The sequence below is a fragment of the Neoarius graeffei genome, chromosome 22 (genome assembly GCF_027579695.1).
Source record: "Neoarius graeffei isolate fNeoGra1 chromosome 22, fNeoGra1.pri, whole genome shotgun sequence".
NCBI lineage: Eukaryota > Metazoa > Chordata > Actinopteri > Siluriformes > Ariidae > Neoarius > Neoarius graeffei.
Window position 1 is genome coordinate 5,701,393 of NC_083590.1, and position 22,672 is coordinate 5,724,064.

General features: G+C 40.8%; 2 protein-coding genes across 3 annotated transcripts in view; one reads left to right on the forward strand and one right to left on the reverse strand.

The window, feature by feature from the left end:
• LOC132870554 (NACHT, LRR and PYD domains-containing protein 3-like) overlaps nt 1–22,672 on the reverse strand; it is a 524,974-nt gene that overhangs the window by 279,380 nt on the left and 222,922 nt on the right. The window lies entirely within an intron of this gene.
• LOC132870553 (NACHT, LRR and PYD domains-containing protein 12-like) overlaps nt 1–22,672 on the forward strand; it is a 502,785-nt gene that overhangs the window by 28,321 nt on the left and 451,792 nt on the right. For both annotated transcript variants that reach the window (XM_060904226.1, XM_060904230.1), the window contains exon 4: nt 10,324–10,497. In XM_060904226.1, coding sequence (XP_060760209.1) covers nt 10,324–10,497 — 174 coding nt within the window. The remainder of the gene's footprint in view (nt 1–10,323; nt 10,498–22,672) is intronic.

Genomic DNA, 22,672 nt, shown 5'->3' on the forward strand with positions numbered 1-22,672 from the left:
AGTGTTGCCAGATTGCGCGGTTCTCCGCCCAGTTGGGGGGTTTCAAGTGCATTTTGGCGGGTTTTGAACATATTTTGGGCTGGAAAACGTCAGGAGTATCTGGCAACACTGACCGCGAGACTGTACGCGATAGAACAAGAAAACAATATGGCTGCGCCCATTTGCTAGAAAACATGTTTTAACTCCGTTCGTGCTTTTGTTTCTAATGCGTTGAACTTAATTCAGAGCACTGCAGGAACATCAGAAAAGCAGAAGGAAAGATCAGAGAAACAAAAGCAGAGAAAACTGGAGGAAAGACAGAATGCACCCCAGAAAAGAGCATTAAATTCCTTTGCAGTGAAACCTTTCAAAAAGAGAGGTTTAAATCAAATATCTCCAGTATTTGCTGTACATATGTATATATCTAATATTACTGAATCATTGATTTCTGCTCATATTCATGATTTTTGAAAAATGAATGTGGCTTATATTAGACTAGTTTTGACATTAACTTGAAACACAAAAATAAACAAATGAGATGAACTATGGATACGATTGTTATAACAAAATCAGTGGAATATTTAGGCAAGTATATTCTTCAAAGCTACATTTTCGTCTGATTTTTATATTTTTTTTTTTTTGCCACTTATGTCATTGATTACAAAATATGGCATCAAATAGATACACATTATGGTTAAATTCTGTTGCTTTTCTATGTTAAATCTATGTAAAAAATGTGTTCTATAGCATCTTTAAATGTTAAAATCTCAACAGCTTCAGGCAGCCCCCTTGACCCCTGCTGATAGTTTCTCATCTCATCTCATTATCTCTAGCCACTTTATCCTGTTCTACAGGGTCGCAGGCAAGCTGGAGCCTATCCCAGCTGACTACGGACGAAAGGCGGGGTACACCCTGGACAAGTCGCCAGGTCATCACAGGGCTGACACATAGACACAGACAACCATTCACACTCACATTCACACCTACGCTCAATTTAGAGTCACCAGTTAACCTAACCTGCATGTCTTTGGACTGTGGGGGAAACCGGAGCACCCGGAGGAAACCCACGCGGACACGGGGAGAACATGCAAACTCCGCACAGAAAGGCCCTTGCCGGCCACGGGGCTCGAACCCGGACCTTCTTGCTGTGAGGCGACAGTGCTAACCACTAGCCTACACCACCGTGCCGCCCGGTGATAGTTTCTTACATTCCTCTATTTTTTTCAATTACTGCTGGGATCCCTGTGATTAACAAAATTATGCTTTTCACAATTTTATGAGAATGTGTTTTCCTTCGGCCATCAACTCCTCTCACAATTTGTGGAGGAATTTCAGGAAATTTGGCAAAAGGTCTTATGTGTCGGTAGTACGCATATTGCTATTTTGTTAAATTTGGTCGTATTTTACCAGAGTTGTGGTTCTTGATTAACAACCTTGTACTTTGACAATTTCATGAAGGTGTGTTTTCCTTCTGACACCAACTCCTCTCACAATATTTGGAGGAATTTCACCAAATTTGACAAAAGGCTTTGTTATATGACAGTTAAATGCATATTGAAATTTCGTTTAATTTGGGCAAATTTTACCCTTGATTATTAACAGACTTGTACTTTGGCAATTTAATCAAGGTGTGCTTGCTTTCTGAAATCAACTTCCCTCACAATTATTATCTCCCGCTGGCCGAAAGGCCCGAAGGGGGATTATGTCGTGGCGATGTCCTTCCGTCCGTCCCAGGAAGGGTACTGACCTTCTGAAATCAACTCCTCTCACAATTTCTGGAGGAATTTTACAAAACTTGGCAGGATTCTTTGTTCTATGTCAGTAATACGCATATTGCAATTTTGTTCAATTCAGTCGCATTTTACCAGAGTTATGGCCGAGTTGCCAGCGGGGGATATTGTGCTCTCGGAGCACTCTTGTTTGTTTTCAGCACAATCTCAGCTACAATAATATCTCTGTAGTCTGTATGTCATGATTGTGCTTTTAAAAATATAACAGATAAATGATGATGTTGTAAAAAGCAGTTTTAGAACTGTATTGGAATGTGTGTAAAAACATGACCGTACCCATTGTGTCGAACCGTTTTGGTCACTTGAGGTGATTCTGTTCAGTCTGAGGAATGGATCAAACACACAAACTTAAATCTGCTCCATTGATTTGGACAATTAACTGGCCATCAAAAAATGTATGCCCTGTTGCTTTGGGATAAAGGGTTGGCAGTGGGAGGGGTATTCAATGAGAAGGGTAAAAATTCCATTCCATTCAATGAGAAGAGTGAAACCCCTCCCACTGCCAACTCAATCCCATCAGGTCAAGTCCCAATGGGTAAGGTCATGTTTTTTCACACATTCCAACACAGTTCTAAAACTGATTTTTACAACATCTTCATTTATCTGGTGTTTGACTTTATTTTGGTATTTGACTCGATTCAGTGTGTCTTGAAATTAACTATTTTACTCAGTTCAGAACCACAGTCAACTCTGTTACACGATTACTCTGTAATTTTACTCCAACTCCAAATTTTACTCTCTAAACTCAAAATACAGTAAAATTAACTATTTTTGAGGAAAATACTTTTAACTCTGGAAAAAAACTGCTCAGTCATGTCAGGCCTTTCAATGACATAATTTGGGCTCCACCCTGTATTTCTGAATTTGGGCCTTTTCCGTCGTGATGGAGGGTAATTTGGGTTTTTCTGCACGCGCAGAGTGCTGTTTTCCCAGGGCTCTGTGTTTTAAACCTGCTGCTGATTTTTTAGCTACAAAGTTATGAATTAATAAAGAAATCTATAAATTATTTTTACCTTTATTACAAAATGTCTACAGCATTAATCCCTCTTGATGTACATGACAAAAATAATTAGAATACAGTTAGTTAGGATTTAAAAGAGGTGTTGGGGCCTGAGGAGAGCCTGGAGGAAAGCAGCCTGGGAATGAAAACGCAAGTTCTGCACTGTTGCCATCAGAGAGACAAACCTGTAGCAGACCCGTGACACAAAAGGTTTTTCAGTCACATCACAAGAATTGGCAGCGCAATTCACAGTCTGTAGTCAGGTTAAAGATCTTCGTTTTAAACGAAAGGCCAGTGATGAAGATGATCATCAACAAGAGGACCAAGCGCCAAGTCACTGATTCCACCCACACTTACACAACTGTGTGGATTTAAGATGCAAGCTGTGTCTTTCAGCACAGTTGTGTCCTGAATAGCTCTCTCTTATTCAGTCTTTTACCTGATTTAAATCATATGACACTAGGTATCAGAGAGATATTGCAGTTGAGGTCAGATAATGTGGGATATCGGGCTATTTTTAGGTTTTTAAATGAGACAGGAATTATCCTTAGAATTCAGCACCTTTTTTACTGAAAAAGGTCATAAACATTCTGGTTCACACTCCAGTCCAGAAGGTGGCGGTAATGCACCTAAAAGCTGTTTGCTAACTGCCATAAAGCAATATAAAAGAAGAAGAGAAGATTTCCCGAATGTGGAAATCCCGCTCTGGTCATTGGTACACGAGTCGCTCCTCCACGAAATCATGGCGTGCTGATCGCTGTTGATGGAGAATTTGTGCTCTGCGTGAGGCTTACGGCGAGTTCGACAAACCCGGAACAACATGGGAATGGTGCGGATTTTGCATTAATTACGAGAAATACATGCTAATTCTTGCTAATTTCTGTGTTTTTAAAGAAGAAAGTCAAGACATTGGGATTTAGGCAGCCAAGTTTATTTAATTAACATTTTGTTTGTTTTTGTTTTTTTTACTTTTGGTAGCATATTTTGGGCACTTGACCTTAAGTTCGGCCCCTACGACGTTCTCCGTCGCAGGTTTCATGTAATTGAAAGGCCTGCATGTTTCCTGTGTTTGCACTACAGCACACACATATAAACCGATCTGCTCATCAGAAATAGAAGAAATATTTACACTTACTTGAGCTGATCTTCGGCTGGATCAAGTTGATGGAAAAAAAAAGGCACCGCTCATCATCGGTGTTGCAGTTCTCAAGATTGAATTGAATCACTGTCCTGAATCATGAATTGATTTGCTGTTCTGAAATTGATTTGCTGTCCTGAATCATCCGAAGCGTATAAAATCTGCATGCCGTCTCGCAAGAAGTTTTACCTCCAAATAGCCTGAACTCTGTCTGACAGATTTTATCCTGTTTACGGTGGGCGTTCCCACTGCAAAAGAGAAACCTATTGAGGTATTTCACCCACGTGACCAAGTCACGTGACGCAGCCATTTTGGACGGCACGCTTAAGTCCTTCAGTGCAAGGCGGTATGAGATGGTGGAGACCTTTGCACATTTTAACAAGAAAGTAAGCTGTGATTCTTGTTAAATTGGATCTGTCTTTTATCACAAACACTGTACCCAGCCTTGGTATGGAGCCCTGTTTATTTATTTCTGTGTCCCGTTTCTTTCTAGCCTCTGTTGTTGTGTTTTATGTCTGATGTCTGCTACATGCAACCCTAGACAAATTAACACTGCCTTGTTTCACTGCTCAGATGGGTTAACAAACACTGACCCATTTACTTTTTGCTATATATTTTATCAAAATTGCATTAACTGATAAATTAACCTGAAATGAAATGATCACTGCAAAGTCTGGAGTACTCTGTTGGCTCCCAATCCTGTCTCTTCACAGCTGCAATCCATTTGGCCCTCTTGTCTGGGTCAGTAGGAAACCGGTAGTGATGTGTCGGTCGCGAACGATCCGGTTCAAAGAGCCGGCTCTTTGAAGTGAACGACGGGAGCCGGCTCTTCGGTGGGAGCCAAGTTGGGGAGCCGAATTAGTTTTTTGTCCTTAGGTGCCTCAGAGAGACTTTCACAAAAAAAGTTGCTGTCTGATTGCGTCTTTGTGTTGTCTATTACCATTCAAAGGAAAAAAAGTAGCATGATGTACGCCTACTTTTTTTGGTTGGGGGGGTTGATGTCATTCACAGCTGCGAAAATACGAAAATTGGTGTAATGCTTAAAGCTGTGGAGCGCAGGGGAGAGGAGTCTGTGAGGCACCTGAGGAGGGGAAAATCAGCTGTGTATTTTATATTGGTAATATAACACAGTTTTGCATTATGTTTGTGAGAAAATAATTTATTAATTGGTAAGTAAGTTTTATTTCTATAGCTAGAACATTGTTACGCTGCTATACTTTACAAAGCTTTACAATGGCTACAAAAACTAAAAAATAAAATGGAAAACATCCTACTGATAAAATATAAATAATAATGTAATTAATTAACTAGTTAATTGCAGCAATTAAATCAAAAATAAAATCTCAGGAGCCGTTTGGGAGCCGAAAGAGCCGGCTTCTTATAGTAAGAAGAGCCAAAAGAGCCGAAATTCCCATCACTAGAAACCGGTAAAAGGAGCGTCCTGCACGCTGTCCCTGTCTGTTGTGGCAGCCCACAGCACAACAAGCAAACACCATGGTTATTTATAGAGTGCTTACTGACAAATTAATCTATTCTAGGTGTCTGTAACACGTTTTTTTTCAAGCTGGTTCTCCCTCTCTGTCTGCAGCATTAGTATGTAGCTTGACGTTCAAAATGGCAGACACTGGGGCGTCATGTGACCCTGTGACGTCAGGTGAAATACCTCAATTGAAACGGAAAGAGTGAAAGTGATTATCGTGCTGTTACCATGGGAACAGTCTTCTACCGTATGAATGTGTAAGCGGGCGCTCAGCGCTCCGACTCCGGTGTGACTGAGGAAGGGACAAGTTTTATGTTTCATCTAATTTAGGGAATTTAAAAACTATAATATTATTTGTCAGTGGGCACAGAGGAAAGTGTAAAGTATAAAGTTTCTCTCAATATGTTTATCATGCTCATATGATAAACTCGTGAACATATTTCTCTAAATCCATGACCTCCTCATTCTAAACCTGCCGAGCTTCGCCGGAGAAGCTCTCGACCCCAGAGGATTAAAAATACTTCAGTGTTCAGAAGTACTTTTTAATTTTTTTTTTTATTGTTGTCTTTTTAATGTCAGGACATTGCTGTAAATGCACTGCGGCAACGATACAGACTCTAACGACTCGGAAACAACCTACTGAATACAGTGACTTGCTTGTAGAACCTGTAGAATAAAAAGCTTGTAGAATTTGCTCCAGAGCCTGTAGAAATGCTGATAAAAACACAGTTGAATCGACAAAAGGACAGCTGCTTTCTCAGGTTGGACGGGAAGTTTTTGTAGGCAGTGATGATGTTTGTGCGCGGTAAACAGAGCAAAGATTAAAATAATGCAAACCTTTCTTCATTTCAAAAATCTCAGGCATGGACTTCAGATATGGCTCTGGGTGCTCTGGTGAGCAGTGTTGGGGAGTAACGAATTACATGTAACGACGTTACGTAATTTAATTACAAAAAAAGTGTAACTGTAATTCGTTACAGTTACAACAGGAAAATATGTAATTCAGTTACAGTTACTTATGGAAATATTGAGAATTACAATTTTAGTTACATTTGAAAAACAAAAACCTTTGCGACATGAGCAAGGATATTTTTATTGCTTTGCGCATAATTTTGCCGTTTCCCGCCACGGCTCCTTGTCTGTCCTGGGTTTTCCTATCATGTTTGCCAGCAGCAGCGCCACTCCGTTTCTGTGCTTGAGCACTAGAGCAGCAAGAAGCGCGCGGTTTGGTTCAGTTCAGCTCAAGCAGCAGTCATGTCAGACGCCTTCAAGCATTGGAAATTTAAGAAGCATTTCATCTACATCACTGAAAATGGCTAAAATTTAACTGTCCAATGCAAGCAGTGTTTGCCGGCCATCAAGAAGTTGTCCACGTCGAAGCAGTCTATGTCAAACCTAAGGAAACATTTAGAGGTAAGTGCAACTCACTGGTTTATTTCCGATCAGAAGGCATTCATTTTGAGGTTGTAAGCACATTAACAGCAAGGTAGGCTATGCTGACGAAATATGTTGAACTACCAGCTCTAGAACAACTGACACCCACCTACATACCATGGTTGTTATTAATCCCAGTGGGCAACATAATATAATGATGTACGATTGATTCAATGTCATATATCACAACAACGGTTAAGCACACATGTCGTTTCCCTAGTTAGCTACGTGCTAGGCTACTACCATTCACTTGAATGTGTTTATTGTTTATTGTATTTTTTTGTAATCAACATTCCATTGACTCTTAAATGTTCAATGACTGACTACCCATCGTCAGTCTTAATTCTTGATGGACTGTATTGTGCCATGTTTCATTTTACAAGCAAAGAGAAAAACAAGAAAAATAAAATGTGATGTAAAAGTCTCACTTTGGTTATTTATTACTAGATTAAAGTAGAACACTTCATTGTCATTGCACATGTATGAAGTAATGAAATGCAGTTTGGCATCTAATCAAGTGCAACACGTGCAGACTGCACATAATGCAGTATTTAGAGACAAAATGCCGTTATTTACAGCTAGTGTAAGTAAAGATGGTTATATGTGCAGAGCATGTATGCGCAGAGTATGTACAATGTAGTTATGGCAGTACAATGCACAGGGCAATGAAAAATAGCATGGTATAAATAAATGTGATGAATACAGATGGAATCATTATACAGGTAATCCTATACCACTGTAGATAGGGCTATACAGATGTGAATTGAAGAGGAACACTATATGGATGGTAAGGTGTGGATAGAGGGGAACGAAAGACTGGTCTTTGGGAAGAGTTCAATAAGGTGACCGCTGTGGGAAAGAAGTGGTTTCTGAACCTGCTTGTGTAGTCTGCAAACTGTGAAAACAGTAGAGCCTAGGGGAGGAACAGAAGAGTATGGCCCCTATGACAGGAGTCTGAGAATCACATGCACGGTGCAAGCATCTCTTATGGACCTCCTGTGATTGCTTGTCAGCAATTCCCTCTCAGCTTAGTACTGCTTTAAGGTTCGCACTGTCGGTTTTCAAAAATTAAATGGTGAACATGGGTCAATATTCATTAAAACCTTAAAGTAATTAAAAAGTAATCCAAAAGTAACTAGTTACATTACTTTTTAAAAGTAATTGAAAAAGTTACACTACAATTACATTTTAAACAAGGTAACTTGTAACTGTAACGAATTACATTTTTAAAGTAACTTACCCAACACTGCTGGTGAGGAACCATCATTTTTATCTGCTGTAGTCCTCGTTACCATCTTTACCACCACCAAGTTCAAATGAACTGTTTAAGAAATGCAGCAAGCGCTTTGAAGTTGAGTGTAGGAGGAGTTTACTGTGATTGGTTTTCTCCTGTCGCCAACACAGCGCAGGGCATTTTAGAAAAGAAACAAAAATTCATCTGCTGACTCAAAAGCGATGCTTCAAAGTAACGAGTAACGGGAAGCTTCCTGGAGTCACCAGGACAATATTTATCTTTCAGATGGAGACGAGTGAAAGTCAAAAGTTTCCAAAACATTAATACTCGAGGAAAAGATGGATATGAAAAAATGTCCTTCAGTCCAGTCTTTAAGTAAATGTCCTTCAGTCCAGTCTTTAAGTAAATGTCCTTCGTTACTGTCCAGCTCTGTTTTGGGATGTTTTGAGTTTCAGGTGATACAGAGTGTGTTAATACACACAGATCAGGAGTTAAATGAGGGGAAAACAGTTGCATGTAGAATTGAATAAAACTGAAGTTCAGCTATTAAATAAGTGGAAACCAGTTGATGTCATTTAAGGAGAAAAACGTTTACGTCTCACATTCTGCCATTTTGTTCCAAGAAGTATTGAAGCTGTGAGCTGAAGATGGAGGTGACGGCCAGCTAACGAGACTCACAAACACCACATTTCCAGAAATGAAGCAAATAATCAAACTGAACTTTATACTGATAGTTTATTTACAATATTTACAAACTAGAAACACCATTTTATTTATTTTTATGACACCATGATTTACATTTATTACATGCTAATTATTCTTTTGTTGTTGTTCTCATGTCCGGAGATCTTTTATAAATTGCAACTTTGTTGTTGACCTTCTCACAGCTTTTATTCTTTTTCATGCTGAAGCTCTTTGATGGATTTATTTGTCTCTGAAACAAAAACCTCTGTCTCAAATTTCAGTGTCCTTTTCTGGGAGAGGTCTTTACCCCCCCCACACAGGGAAAGTCAGACAGGGAGAGACAACACACAGAGTGTAAGGGGAAGAACATGTCCAGTCTGTAAATCACTGGCACCAGGAACAAATAAGGAGCACCTGGCAACACACACACACACACACGTGCACTGTTCGCCAACGAGCTCATAATGAGTATCTCCATAAAACCCCTTCAGCACTGGGCTGTGATCATTTCAGTCGCTCAGTAATTAGAGAACAAATCAGATGTGTGATCTCATCTCATCTCATTATCTCTAGCCGCTTTATCCTGTTCTACAGGGTCGCAGGCAAGCTGGAGCCTATCCCAGCTGACTACGGGCGAAAGGCGGGGTACACCCTGGACAAGTCGCCAGGTCATCACAGGGCTGACACATAGACACAGACAACCATTCACACCTACGGTCAATTTAGAGTCACCAGTTAACCTAACCTGCATGTCTTTGGACTGTGGGGGAAACCGGAGCACCCGGAGGAAACCCACGCAGACACGGGGAGAACATGCAAACTCCACACAGAAAGGCCCTCGCCGGCCCCGGGGCTCGAACCCAGGACCTTCTTGCTGTGAGGCGACAGCGCTAACCACTACACCACCGTGCCACCCCAGATGTGTGATCTGTTCCAGTAAATATGACTCTGCCTGCTTCATCTAAACCTGACTTTTGAAACTCTTTTTCTTTCTCCTCTTATAAATATTTTAGATCAGACTCTTATTTCCCGAGTTGGTGATCAGACTTTTTTGAGGATTCAAAATGGCGGCTCGCCTCGGCTCGGTTTTCCCTTTCAGGCACTCTCGTTTTCTGTTAGAATTTGGTAAAGAAAAAATAAATATATTATTTGCCAGCTTAAGGTCGGTCCGTATGGTGAAATACCGTGACCTCTTCTTTGAATACTGACCTCGACCCAGAGGGCCTCGCTCAGTACTTTCAAGACCTCGGTCACGGAATTTCACGATACGGACCTCCCAGCTGGTAAATAATATATATGTATTTACAATTAAATATGTGAACGTGACAAATAGTCAAGCAGAGAAATTCTACAAAACCCGACTCTTCAACCTTTATTTACTTTGTGCTGAAACATTTGCGCCTCTAATAAACTGAATGTTAATAATTGTCAGTAACAGTGGTAACGTTTCAGTCGTCATTATTAATATCTTGTGATTGGACAAGAGCCGGGAGACAGTCCAACATGAGACGCGTTATCTTCACAACCGCCATTAAACCAAGATGGAAATCTGTTGATGAAGTGTGTGTCATTGTGTCTCTGCAGGTTGGAGGGTTGTGGTGTCTCAGATGAAGGCTGTGCTGCTCTGAGTTCAGCTCTGAGATCAAACCCCTCACACCTGAGAGACCTGGATCTGTCCTTTAATAAACTGGGAGACTCAGGAGTGAAGCGTCTCTGTGCTGGACTGGAGAATCCTCACTGTAAACTGGAGAAACTGAGGTAAGATCATCTCTCTGAGAGTCACATGACCTGCTCCTCAGTAAGACCCATTCTCTAATAGTGAGACTGAAGCAGAGGTTTTAGCTTCATCATCAGTGTCCTGAGGAGGAAGATTGTTTCTGTTCACTGCACACTGATGATTTGTCACAGAGTCTTTGGGTCAGATGGACGTATGTGAGAAGCTGCAGCACAAAACGGGACTTGATCCGACTGTGATGTGTCTGAAATGTAATTTTTAGAAATTGAATGAATGGAAATGAATAATCACCAGATTTTCTAAAAATGTTCCCAGCTGTCCATCTCAGATTTGCTTCGTACTTTTTGAATAATGTCACTGTTCCCATTAATTGTGTGTAAAATTTCAGGCTCGTATCTGCATTAGTTTCTGAGATGGAGAGGATAAAAGGTCCAAACTCATTATTTTTTAACTGTTTTTTTTTCCAACCATAAAAAGCCGTATTTTGACCTGCAAGCTTTAGGTTTAAGACGAGATTGGTAAATTAATTCAGGAGATAATTTGGTCCTAAAAAAGTCTTGATGCAGTGCAGGGACCGGTTGGGGGCGGGGCATATCCCAACCCAGGACCCCCCTAAATCCAGCCCTGACGGGGATATAAATAATTATTGGGGTTTTTATTGTCCTCCACAGTATATTGTTGATGGAATGAAATAATGAAGATGAGCTCAAAGTGCAGACCTTCAGCTTTATTTTGAGAAACTTGCGTCCAAATTGGATGACTGGTGTTGAAATTACAGCACTTTTTATTTGTGGTCCCTATTTTTTGAGGGATGAGAAAGTAATTAGACAAACGAACATAATCATAAATTACACTGACATTTTTCTGCCTCCGCCACTGAGAGGTGAAACCGTTATGGTTTGGGGTTTATTCCCATTTGTGTGAGGTTCTTGTTCTCGCGCTGTCTCGAGAACGAGTGGCTGAATGTTTGTAGGATTTATATGGAATGATCTTTGTTTACTTCCTTGATTCTCCAATAATATAAATCTATAGTGTTCTATAAATGCACTGTGTAGACGACGGAGAAACAAGTTTATTGGCCCTGTGTAGTGCACTATAAGTCTAGTAGAGACCCATCTGAGATTCAGTCTCTCTCTCTCTCTCTCTCTCTCTGATCGAAGTTCATGGGCTTTCTGCTGTTCTCTGTTCAGCTTCAGCTGCTGTCTCCCATTGGTTGTAAATCGTGACATGCAACCCCACTTCCAAAAAAGTTGGGACAAAGTACAAATTGTAAATAAAAACGGAATGCAATGATGTGGAAGTTTTAAAATTCCATATTTTATTCAGAATAGAACATAGATGACATATCAAATGTTTAAACTGAGAAAATGTATCATTTAAAGAGAAAAATTAGGTGATTTTAAATTTCATGACAACAACACATCTCAAAAAAGTTGGGACAAGGCCATGTTTCCCACTGTGAGACATCCCCTTTTCTCTTTACAACAGTCTGTAAACATCTGGGGACTGAGGAGACAAGTTGCTCAAGTTTAGGGATAAGAATGTTAACCCATTCTTGTCTAATGTAGGATTCTCGTTGCTCAACTGTCTCAGGTATTTTTTGTCGTATCTTCCGTTTTATGATGCGCCAAATGTTTTCTATGGGTGAAAGATCTGGACTGCAGGCTGGCCAGTTCAGTACCCGGACCCTTCTTCTATGCAGCCATGATGCTGTAATTGATGCAGTATGTGGTTTGGCATTGTCATGTTGGAAAATGCAAGGTCTTCCCTGAAAGAGACGTCGTCTGGATGGGAGCATATGTTGCTCTAGAACAGGGGTGTCAAACATACGGCCCGCGAGCCGGATCCGGCCTGCCAGATGGTTTAATCCGGCCCCAGACTTGTAGAGAAAACATTTCTAAGGATGTCAAAAAAAAATCTCTAGCCCATTCCTGTGACAACTTATGAATTTTTAAAGAAATAACCGAAATGTTCAATTCAGCCACTAGGGGCAGCCAAAAAAAGCAGCACTGACATAACAAGAGATCAGGAAACAAACAGCACATTTTAGCAACGTGCCCAGATATGCTGTCTGATTCCATGAATGGCAGTCTTGCCTCACCACTATTAAGTTGCTATGAAAATTATCAAGAGTGATACCCCCATTCCCAAAACGTCTTTTTCAAAAAGAAGAAAAGTTGACGTAGAGTGCAGAGTTTTCCAGGAAAAATGGACTGAGTATTATTTATTCAGAGGTGAATACAAAACCAGTGTGCTTGGTATGTAATCAACAGGTTGCAGTGCTCAAAGAATATAATATTCGGTGCCTCTATGAGACTCATCATAAAGAAAAAATGCACAATTTGTATGGACAATTAAGAAAAGAGAAGATAAACGAATCGTTAGCTGGTCTGAAGAAACAGCAGTCTGCATTAACTCGCAGCCGTGAGGTCAGTGATGGAGCAGTGAAAGCTAGCTACCTTATTGCAAACGAGTTGGTGCAAGCATCCAAGCCATTTTCTGATGGTGAACTCGTGAAAAAATGCATGCTGAAGCCTGCAGAAGTCGTGTGCCCTGAAAAGCAATCTGCCTTTGCCAACGTTAGTCTATCGAGGAACACTATTGCAAATAGGGTTGAAGATCTCTCATGACTCGGGCAGCCAGATGAATGACAAAATCAAGTCATTTATTGCATTTTCGGTTGCAATTGATGAGAGCACCGATGTCACAGATGTTGCACAACTGTGCATATTTATTCGTGGTGTTGATGAGACTTTGACCGTCACTGAGGAGTTCCTTGAGTTGGTGCCTATGAAGGACACAACAACAGCGAATGACTCATTCAGCTCTCTCGTTAGAGTGCTGGACAAGGTCGGAGTGGACTGGTCCCGTGCTGTCAGTTTGGCTACAGATGGCTCCCCATCAATGGTCGGGAGAAAGGCAGGCGTTGCGACAAAATTCAGAGAGAAAGTGCAGGCTTGTAAATTTCATCAGAGCGTGAGGTCTGAATCACCGTCAGTTTGACTGTTTTCTCAGTGATAATTACATTCTGGCTGGTTTACCATACCACACTGAAGTACGGTGGTTAAGCCGAGGTGCCGTACTCAAGCGTTTCTTTGAACTACAAGAGGAAATTGGACAGTTCATGGAGAAAAAGGGCAGACCAGTAGAGGAATTTAAATGCCCGGAATGGGTGCGGGATCTGGCCTTTATGGTGGATATTACACAGCACCTGAATAATCTTAACAAAATGTTGCAAGGCCGCAGAAAAGTTGGCACTCAGTTTTATGATAGCGTGCACGCATTCAAGTTGAAACTGTCACTCTGGGAGACACAGCTATCTAACGGTGACACCTCTCATTTCCCATTGCTCACAGCTATGCGTGCAACCGAACATAATGCTGATTTGGATCAATACAAAGACAAGATAACAGAATTGCTGCAGGAGTTCGAGTGGAGATTTCAGGTTTTCAGTGAACTTGAGGACGAATTTGCCTTTTTTCGCTCGCCATTTACAGTCAATGCTTCTGATATGCCCGCTGACATCCAACTCAAGATAACTGACTTGCAATGTGATTCCGATATGAAGCAGAAATTTGCATCGGTGGGCTTAGACACATTTTATCAATATCTCTTTCCAGGGTAGCCCAAATTAACATCCCTGGCTGCAAAGGTTTTATCCATGTTTGGGACTACCCACCTTTGTGAACAGACGTTCTCTGTCATGAACCTCAACAAAACAAAGCACCGCTCAAGGTTATCAAACGCACACTTGAATGACATTGTGAAATGTGCTGCTACTCAGGATTTGAAACCTGATATTGATGCCCTCGTGAAGGCTAAAAGATGCCAAGTGTCAGGAGCCAGCAGCAGCCGATAGACTTGGTGAGAGAAAGCGGGGAGGGAGGTTAATCAGCATTAAGGCCTGGGCCTAATTCTTGTAATGTTCACAAATGTTTGCAGTCTGAAGAATGCAGTTCTTTGAAAATAAGACTCTGCATGGTTTCACTTTAAAAGACAATGAATATTGTGCAGTATATCATTCTCAGCGTCAGTAGGCCTAGCCTACAAAATAGTTTGATCTGATGTAGCCTAATCGTATTGCTCATGCACTGCTATAACTTTTATGTTTGTTAATTTAATTTTATTTTTCATAAATTTGCACATTCACATTTTTAAGCAGGATGTTTAGGCTACTTTCTTCATAGCTCCCACTTGAGTTTAGTGTGGGGAGTTGGTTCAGGTTGTCAGATGTAAAAATGTATTCACTCAACTGTATAAAAATAAACCAGTTGTTTGAGAGTGAAATGCATTTTATTTCAAATCCATTGGCCTCTCTGTGAATAAATGTGTAATAATCTAGATCCCTTGTGATCAGTGATTATGTAGGCTACAAATGTAGGCTGAAGCATAAAGCATAGCCTACTGAAAAAACAATGCTAAAGATTTGGAGTTGACAAAGGTTATTTTGTAATTATTTTACTGGTCCGGCCCACTTGAGATCAGATGGGCTGTATATGGCCCCTGAACCAAAATGAGTTTGACACCCCTGCTGGATACCTGGATATACCTTTCAGCATTGATGGTGTCTTTCCAGATGTGTAAGCTGCCCATGCCACACGCACTAATGCAACCCCATACCATCAGAGATGCAGGCTTCTGAACTGAGCGCTGATAACAACTTGGGTCGTCCTTCTCCTCTTTAGTCCGAATGACACGGCGTCCCTGATTTCCATAAAGAACTTCACATTTTGATTCGTCTGACCACAGAACAGTTTTCCACTTTGCCACAGTCCATTTTAAATGAGCCTTGGCCCAGAGAAGACGTCTGCGCTTCTGGATCATGTTTAGATACGGCTTCTTCTTTGAACTATAGGGTTTTAGCTGGCAACGGCGGATGGCACGGTGAATTGTGTTCACAGATAATGTTCTCTGGAAATATTCCTGAGCCCATTTTGTGATTTCCAATACAGAAGCATGCCTGTATGTGATGCAGTGCCGTCTAAGGGCCCGAAGATCACGGGCACCCAGTATGGTTTTCCGGCCTTGACCCTTACGCACAGAGATTCTTCCAGATTCTCTGAATCTTTTGATGATATTATGCACTGTAGATGATGATATGTTCAAACTCTTTGCAATTTTACACTGTCGAACTCCTTTCTGATATTGCTCCACTATTTGTCGGTGCAGAATTAGGGGGATTGGTGATCCTCTTCCCATCTTTACTTCTGAGAGCTGCTGCCACTCCAAGATGCTCTTTTTATACCCAGTCATGTTAATGACCTATTGCCAACTGACCTAAGGAGTTGCAATTTGGTCCTCCAGCTGTTCCTTTTTTGTACCTTTAACTTTTCCAGCCTCTTATTGCCACTGTCCCAACTTTTTTGAGATGTGTTGCTGTCATGAAATTTCAAATGAGCCAATATTTGGCATGAAATTTCAAAATGTCTCACTTTCGATTATTTGATATGTTGTCTATGTTCTATTGTGAATACAATATCAGTTTTTGAGATTTGTAAATTATTGCATTTCATATTTATTTACAATTTGTACTTTGTCCCAACTTTTTTGGAATCGGGGTGGTAAAAATCATAAACACATACGGGACCCGCTGATTGGCTGTTCACATACTGAAGCCGAGCGGAGATGTCCGGCGTCTGTTGCTGTTGTCCAAAGAAAACTACAGCTAAAAAAGTTCTACTACTGGATTATTTCGACAATCTTAGTCAGAAAGAAGCGCAGGATAGATATACATGGAAATGAGAGTTTATTAGCGGTTCTGATCCGTGCAAAATTCCTCGGAATGACTGGAGTGACGGTGCAGATTTGTGGCCGAGCGTTAGCATTAGCTGCACGTTGGAATAGACATTCTTTTTCCCGAAGAGTCCCGACACAGAAGAACAGTTTAAAAAAAATTACAGAAGCAAGAAAACCTTCTTTGTGTAAAGACTTTTTCCCGACATCAGTTTTTGGGAACAGAATGTTGTGAAAGCCAAAGCACTTACTCTCAAAGGGCTCTGACCTTAACTGTGGGCTAGATCTTATCCCCACCCCTCCATGTCTCAATAACCCCACGGACATGTCGTTACACAGCTATCTGCACTCTGTCATTTATACAGTGATGCTTATTATTGTTTAAACAATATCTGAAGTGTCATTATTTGTAAAATAACAAAATATCTTGCTCTAGACTTTCAAACAGTATTGTAAGATTTTATTTTAATTTTATCTAATAGTGGTCGGAACAACATTTACAAACGCAAACAGAATCAGCACATTCCAGTTGTAGCTGTAGTTATATAGTAACTATAATCACCCTGTAATAATAATTTCAGTAAACGGTTAATGTTCAGTTCCCTTTTCATTTATTTTCGATTCAAAAGCACAACTGAGTCACTCAGGTTGATCAGTGTGTAACGGACAATAAAAGTTTTATCTAAAATAGTTTTTTCCTGCGGCGGCACGGTGGTGTAGTGGTTAGTGTTGTTGCCTCACAGCAAGAAGGACCGGGTTTGAGCCCCGTGGCCGGCGAGGGCCTTTCTGTGCGGAGTTTGCATGTTCTCCCCGTGTCTGCGTGGGTTTCCTCCGGGTGCTCCAGTTTCCCCCACAGTCCAAAGACATGCAGGTTAGGTTAACTGGTGACTCTAAATTGAGCGTAGGTGTGAATGTGAGTGTGAATGGTTGTCTGTGTCTATGTGTCAGCCCTGTGATGACCTGGCGACTTGTCCAGGGTGAACCCCGCCTTTCGCCCGTAGTCAGCTGGGATAGGCTCCAGCTCGCCTGCGACCATGTAGAAGGATAAAGCAGCTAGAGATAATGAGATGAGCTGAGTTTTTTCCTGCTTTAGTTGATTTATTTCTGTTTCACATTTGTGCAGCTGTTGTAAAGTTCAGTGTGTGTGTGTGTGTGTGTGTGTGTGTGTAGAACTCTCTTGAACTGTAGGTTCATTTCTGCACTCTGGTTCCATGGTGACATTTTGTACAGGACTGGGTTCCTCTGATAACAGAAACAAAGCTGCAGCATTATTATTATTATTATTATTATTATTATTATTATTATTATTATTATACTCATTCAAAACTCTCCACAGCTTAATATGCCCTAAATTATGAATTCCTCTACTACTAGAACTTTTCTTTCTGAATGTGTCTGCATATATTGGTGTGATGGTTTTGTGGATTTATCATAATGATGCTGCTTCACCTATTAAAAAAATCCACTGCATTCTGTCCTCTCCAAAATAAAATCAAGCTCTGGGCAAGTGGAATTGTTTTTCGGGTGAGTATGTTTTGGGTGCTGCTCGCACATTGGGCCGTAAAACTGGGAGATTTTTTTCAAGGACTGAAGCGTTAATTTTATTGTCCTCACGCTTTGGGGTTTATTCCAATTTGTGTGAGATTCTTGTTCTCGCGCTGTCTCGAGAACGAGTGGCTGAATGTTTGTAGGATTTATATGGAATGATCTTTGTTTACTTCCTTGATTCTCCAATAATATAAATCTATAGTGTTCTATAAATGCACTGTGTAGACCAGTGTTTCCCAACCTTTCTTGAGCCACGGCACATATTTTACATTTGAAAAATCCCACGGCACACCACCAAACAAAAATGTGTGTGTGTGTATAAAGCCAAAGCCAACGGGGGGGATACCCCCCAGGAAAATTTTGAAAAAGAAGGCCTTACAAACCACTTTTCCTGCAATCTGAGCTGTAGCAGATAAAAAATATCTGTTGTCTTTTTTATATATTTACATGAAAATGTGTATCAAATCAATAGGAGTATTGTTTGAATTCAAAATAAAATCACATTCTACATTCAAGGGTATGGTTATAATTCATGATCAACAAAAATGACAAACTAAATTCACATTAAACTTAAGTTCTATTAATTATCAAAATGTTCACATATGAAATAAAATTTCTTAGGGTGACTGACCTTTTCTCCCTATGTCCTCATTAGTTGCATATGATTTCTTCAAGAAGTCTTTTGAAATATTTAAGTTTTCAAACTGTCAGCATTAATTCAGATTTACTGACCATCATATACATGTTCAATGTATTAAATCAAACGAATGCTAAGTTTATGGGATAATGTTTATGTACACTTTACACAATGATTTATAGTTCACAGTCACTTCTCATTTTCATTTGATCATTTCAACTTCTTCAGCTTTTTGGCCAAAAACAAAAGCTTGTCAGTCCTCTCTTTTGTAAGAGCTGTTATGATTGGCTATCATGCTCTCGCCATCGATGTTTTGGCCAATTACAGATAACACGTATTCTACCACGAGACTTGGCGAGACTAAAGATGGCGAAAATGTAAACATGTAACCAGAGGTGGAAAGAGTACTAAAATATTATACTCAAGTACAAGTACTGTTACTCTGATGAAATTTTACTTAAGTACAAGTAAAGTTACCCGATAAAAAATCTACTCAAGTAAAAGTAAAAAGTAGATCATTTAAAATATACTTTGAGTAAAAGTAAAACGTTACTTTTAACAATGGGTGTTTTCTGCCTCCATTGTGTTGTGCAAAAATGAAAAAGAAGAGGAAACAAGGATATATGTACATCTCAACCCAGATGTTTTATTTAAAGGAAGTGTATCAAATTGAATGCTTAGGATAATGCTGCATTAAAACTGAGACAAACAAAAAAGGTCAATACACACGGTCATGTCGTTTACATCGCCCTGACCACCCAAAGCATTGTACACGAAATATGAAAGTGAAATGTTGCACCGGAATCTCGTAGCTTGCCTGTGTGCACTGTGTGTTATTGAACAATTCAATTCAAACATTATTTGTTTTGCTTAGTATTCCTTTCTGGCCTGTTGGATGTAGAATGGTAGGAGGACTGATCACGTCAGGTTGGCGAGCTAACTTGCTTGCATGATTAGCCAACCGAATAACAGACTAGTTACCGTTATGTTACAGTACCAACAGGTTGCTACTTCAACATTAGCAATGCCATCCACTACTTTTGGAATATAACCAGCCTATTGTCGGTTTTACTATGGAAAGGAAACATTATGATCAGGGGCGCAGATACGTTTTTTGAACTGGGGGGGACAAAAAACTGGGGGGGACAAAGCTGCCAGCAAACCAACCCCAACCCCGATATGCCTGTCAAACTTGTTGTGGGTAACCATAGCAACCAAGCTTGAGCTCGCAACCTGTGCAGTCTGCGCAGCTCAACCAACCGAATATCAGTCTTTGTTTTGTTTTATGTGAGTTGTTGCAACTATGTATACACTGCTGTGCACCTCAATAAACCGAATGGTAATTAGTCTTTTGATTTTTCCGTGAGGTTTGCCTTATGCAAAGAAAGGCAGCATAGACGTTTTTTCCTCCCTATAAGTGGGGGGGACCGAACGAGGTGAATTTAAATCTGGGTGGGACCAATCCCACCCGTCCCACCCTCTATCTGCGCCCGTGATTATGATGCCAATGACAATACTTACCTCAACATGCTTGCACAGATTAGACGTTGAATTTTTGTATGCCGCAATGGTTGTCTTCTTGGGCACACAATCTGCATTGCATAATGAAACTGTCACCCCTTTTCTCTACGAAGCTGAAGTGATCACGTATGTAGGGCCAGGGGTGCACTTCATTACTGGAAGAAATTGTGTTTTCTGCAGGGTCGTCCACCATAGGTTCCTCGGTCTCCTCCATGTCCGCAGGGGTGCTTTATCAACACCCGTGGCCCAGGGGCTAGGCCCCTCATAGGCTACCTGTCAACCCTCCCCTTACCATTGGCCAGGAAAACACTCTTATTTTATTTGCAATACGTGTCAAGCATTTACAGTGTAAGCGCGTAATTAGCCTAGAAGCCTACGATAGGTTACGTTTGGCTCAGCGTAGCTGCGCAAGGCCCACGCTCACATCGCTCAACACATCCGACCACAGAGGGAGAGAAGAACGCGCGCATTATCATTACAGAGCCGGTTCTGATTATTACCACGGACAGGACAGTGATACTGCGTAACTTTCACGCAGGGGCATGGCCAGAGATAACCACACAAGCGCGCGTGCGCTAATGTAGACCTATGTGTTGTAAACATAAAACACACACACCTACAGACAAGTCCTTTTAAAAAATAAAATACATAAAAATAGCTCGGCGGCATGAAAACAAACATTCACTGCAAGACAAGGTGCCCTAGAATCGCCATCAGTTTTTAATATCTATATGGACTTTGTTGTCAGGATTGCACAGCATGAGATATCAAAACTGTACCCAGATACAGGCTTCAAGTTCAGATATTGCATTCCAAATGAGGTATCCACAAGAGAAATGCGTACGAAAGCACGAGCATCAGGAGAGGGTTGCATAACAGAGATTCTATATGCAGATGATCAGGCCATACTCGCTGGATCCATCGAGGAGCTTCAGAATATTCTTCAGTTGTATGATAAGACCTACACCCGCTTTGGTTAACAAATATCATATGTCAAAACAGAAACAATGGCTTTTAACGTCAATGAGGATATCAAATGTAAACCAAGTATCATTTCCCTTGGCGGCACTAATATTAAAAACGTCCGCACCTTTAAATATCTTGGTTATAATGTCAGCAACTGTGATGAATCCTCACACTTCCTGCATGCTAGGATAAGTGCTGCATTCATGAAATGGAATGAACTGAAACACGTTCTAACCGACCACCGAATACGACTAAAAACCCGTATAAAGTTCCTAGTGGCATGCGTTCGATCTCGTCTCCTGTACAGCACACAGGCATGGCAACTATCATCCAGTGAAATTCACAAAATTGAGGTAGTGTGGCACGGCTTCCTAAGAAAAATGATTAAAGGTGGATATAAACGAAAGAATGCCCCTGACCAAAAGAACACTACAAATGAAGATATAGACTGGAGCTACAAGATGTCCAATGCTGACCTCCGGAAACTGACAGGAACCCAGGGTATAAAACTATCCTGCTACGTACAACAACTAAAATATATTGCTCACGTTTGCCGGATGGGCAATAACCAAGTGCAAAAGCAACTCCTGTTTGACAAAAATGGTTACAAATGGACGAAATGGGAAAATCTGCTGGGCATAGACACCCAACAGATAAGACGTATGATGATGGACAAATCAAACTTTGAGCAACTGCTGCAACTGCTACAGCAGAAGCACCCCTACAGAGTTTAACTTTTGACAGGGGAACATGATGATGATGATGAAGGTACTTGGCTCGGCAGCCACATGAAACGTAAACACCATGGACCGCGGCCAAACTCATAACTCTACAGACCGAAATACACGAAACCAAGTCCTGCTAGGGTCTGTTTTACCAATCTATGTTCAAGCATCATGCAAGTCTTCCTTCTCCTTGAATAAGACCGTGCATTCAACTGCCTTTTTGACATGACTGCATCGAAATACCACTCAACAATATTTCACGCACTCCATCAAGAAAAAAGTTAAACATGATGAACACGGGCATACTGTTTTGAGCGTACGATTTTTTAAAAAGAAACTAGCTACATCAAAGTCCTTCAATAAACCCATCCTTTAGCGCAAATGAGCTTAACCTAGTTCAAAGCATGACGCTAGCAGTAGCTGCATAAGGCAAAATCATGTGGGCCTTTCGTCAACAACAAGCCACGGCGGGTAAACATTAATAATCAAGTGTCCTTACCTTAAAACGTTGTCTTGACCACAGAACTTCTCAAGTATTTCACTTAAATCCACATGGGTTAACAACACACCCAACACAGCTAGCGAGAAATGTGGATCTGCGCTAGCTTTGTATTGCTATTCCCCTCAGTATGCTTACTCTGTCTGCTGCCCGAACTGTGAACATTATAGCCTACAATCTTTTCATCAATTTCTTCAGTAGATGCCATTTTAGACATTTTATTATCCCCATGGAAATATGCTATTATACTAACAGGATTATAACTCAAATCACGCGACACGTATTCAAATCACAACTGATTTATTTTACTGTTGGACAGATCATAGCATATCTAGCCTAGCTGCACATAGCCTAGCTGCTGGTAGGCTGATAACTGATAAGTAGCTGATATTCTGAACAGATTGGTGATCCTTACCTTAAAAAGTCTGTAACTTTAGGCAACGATTCTATCGTTACCTGCATCTCTCTCTTTTTTCCTTTTATGCGCCCCGCTAACATGTGAACGCTTCATCTTTCAAAGCCTCGAAATTTGTGTCTCAGTAGTCTGCAGTCTTTGGCGCGCTTTCGTG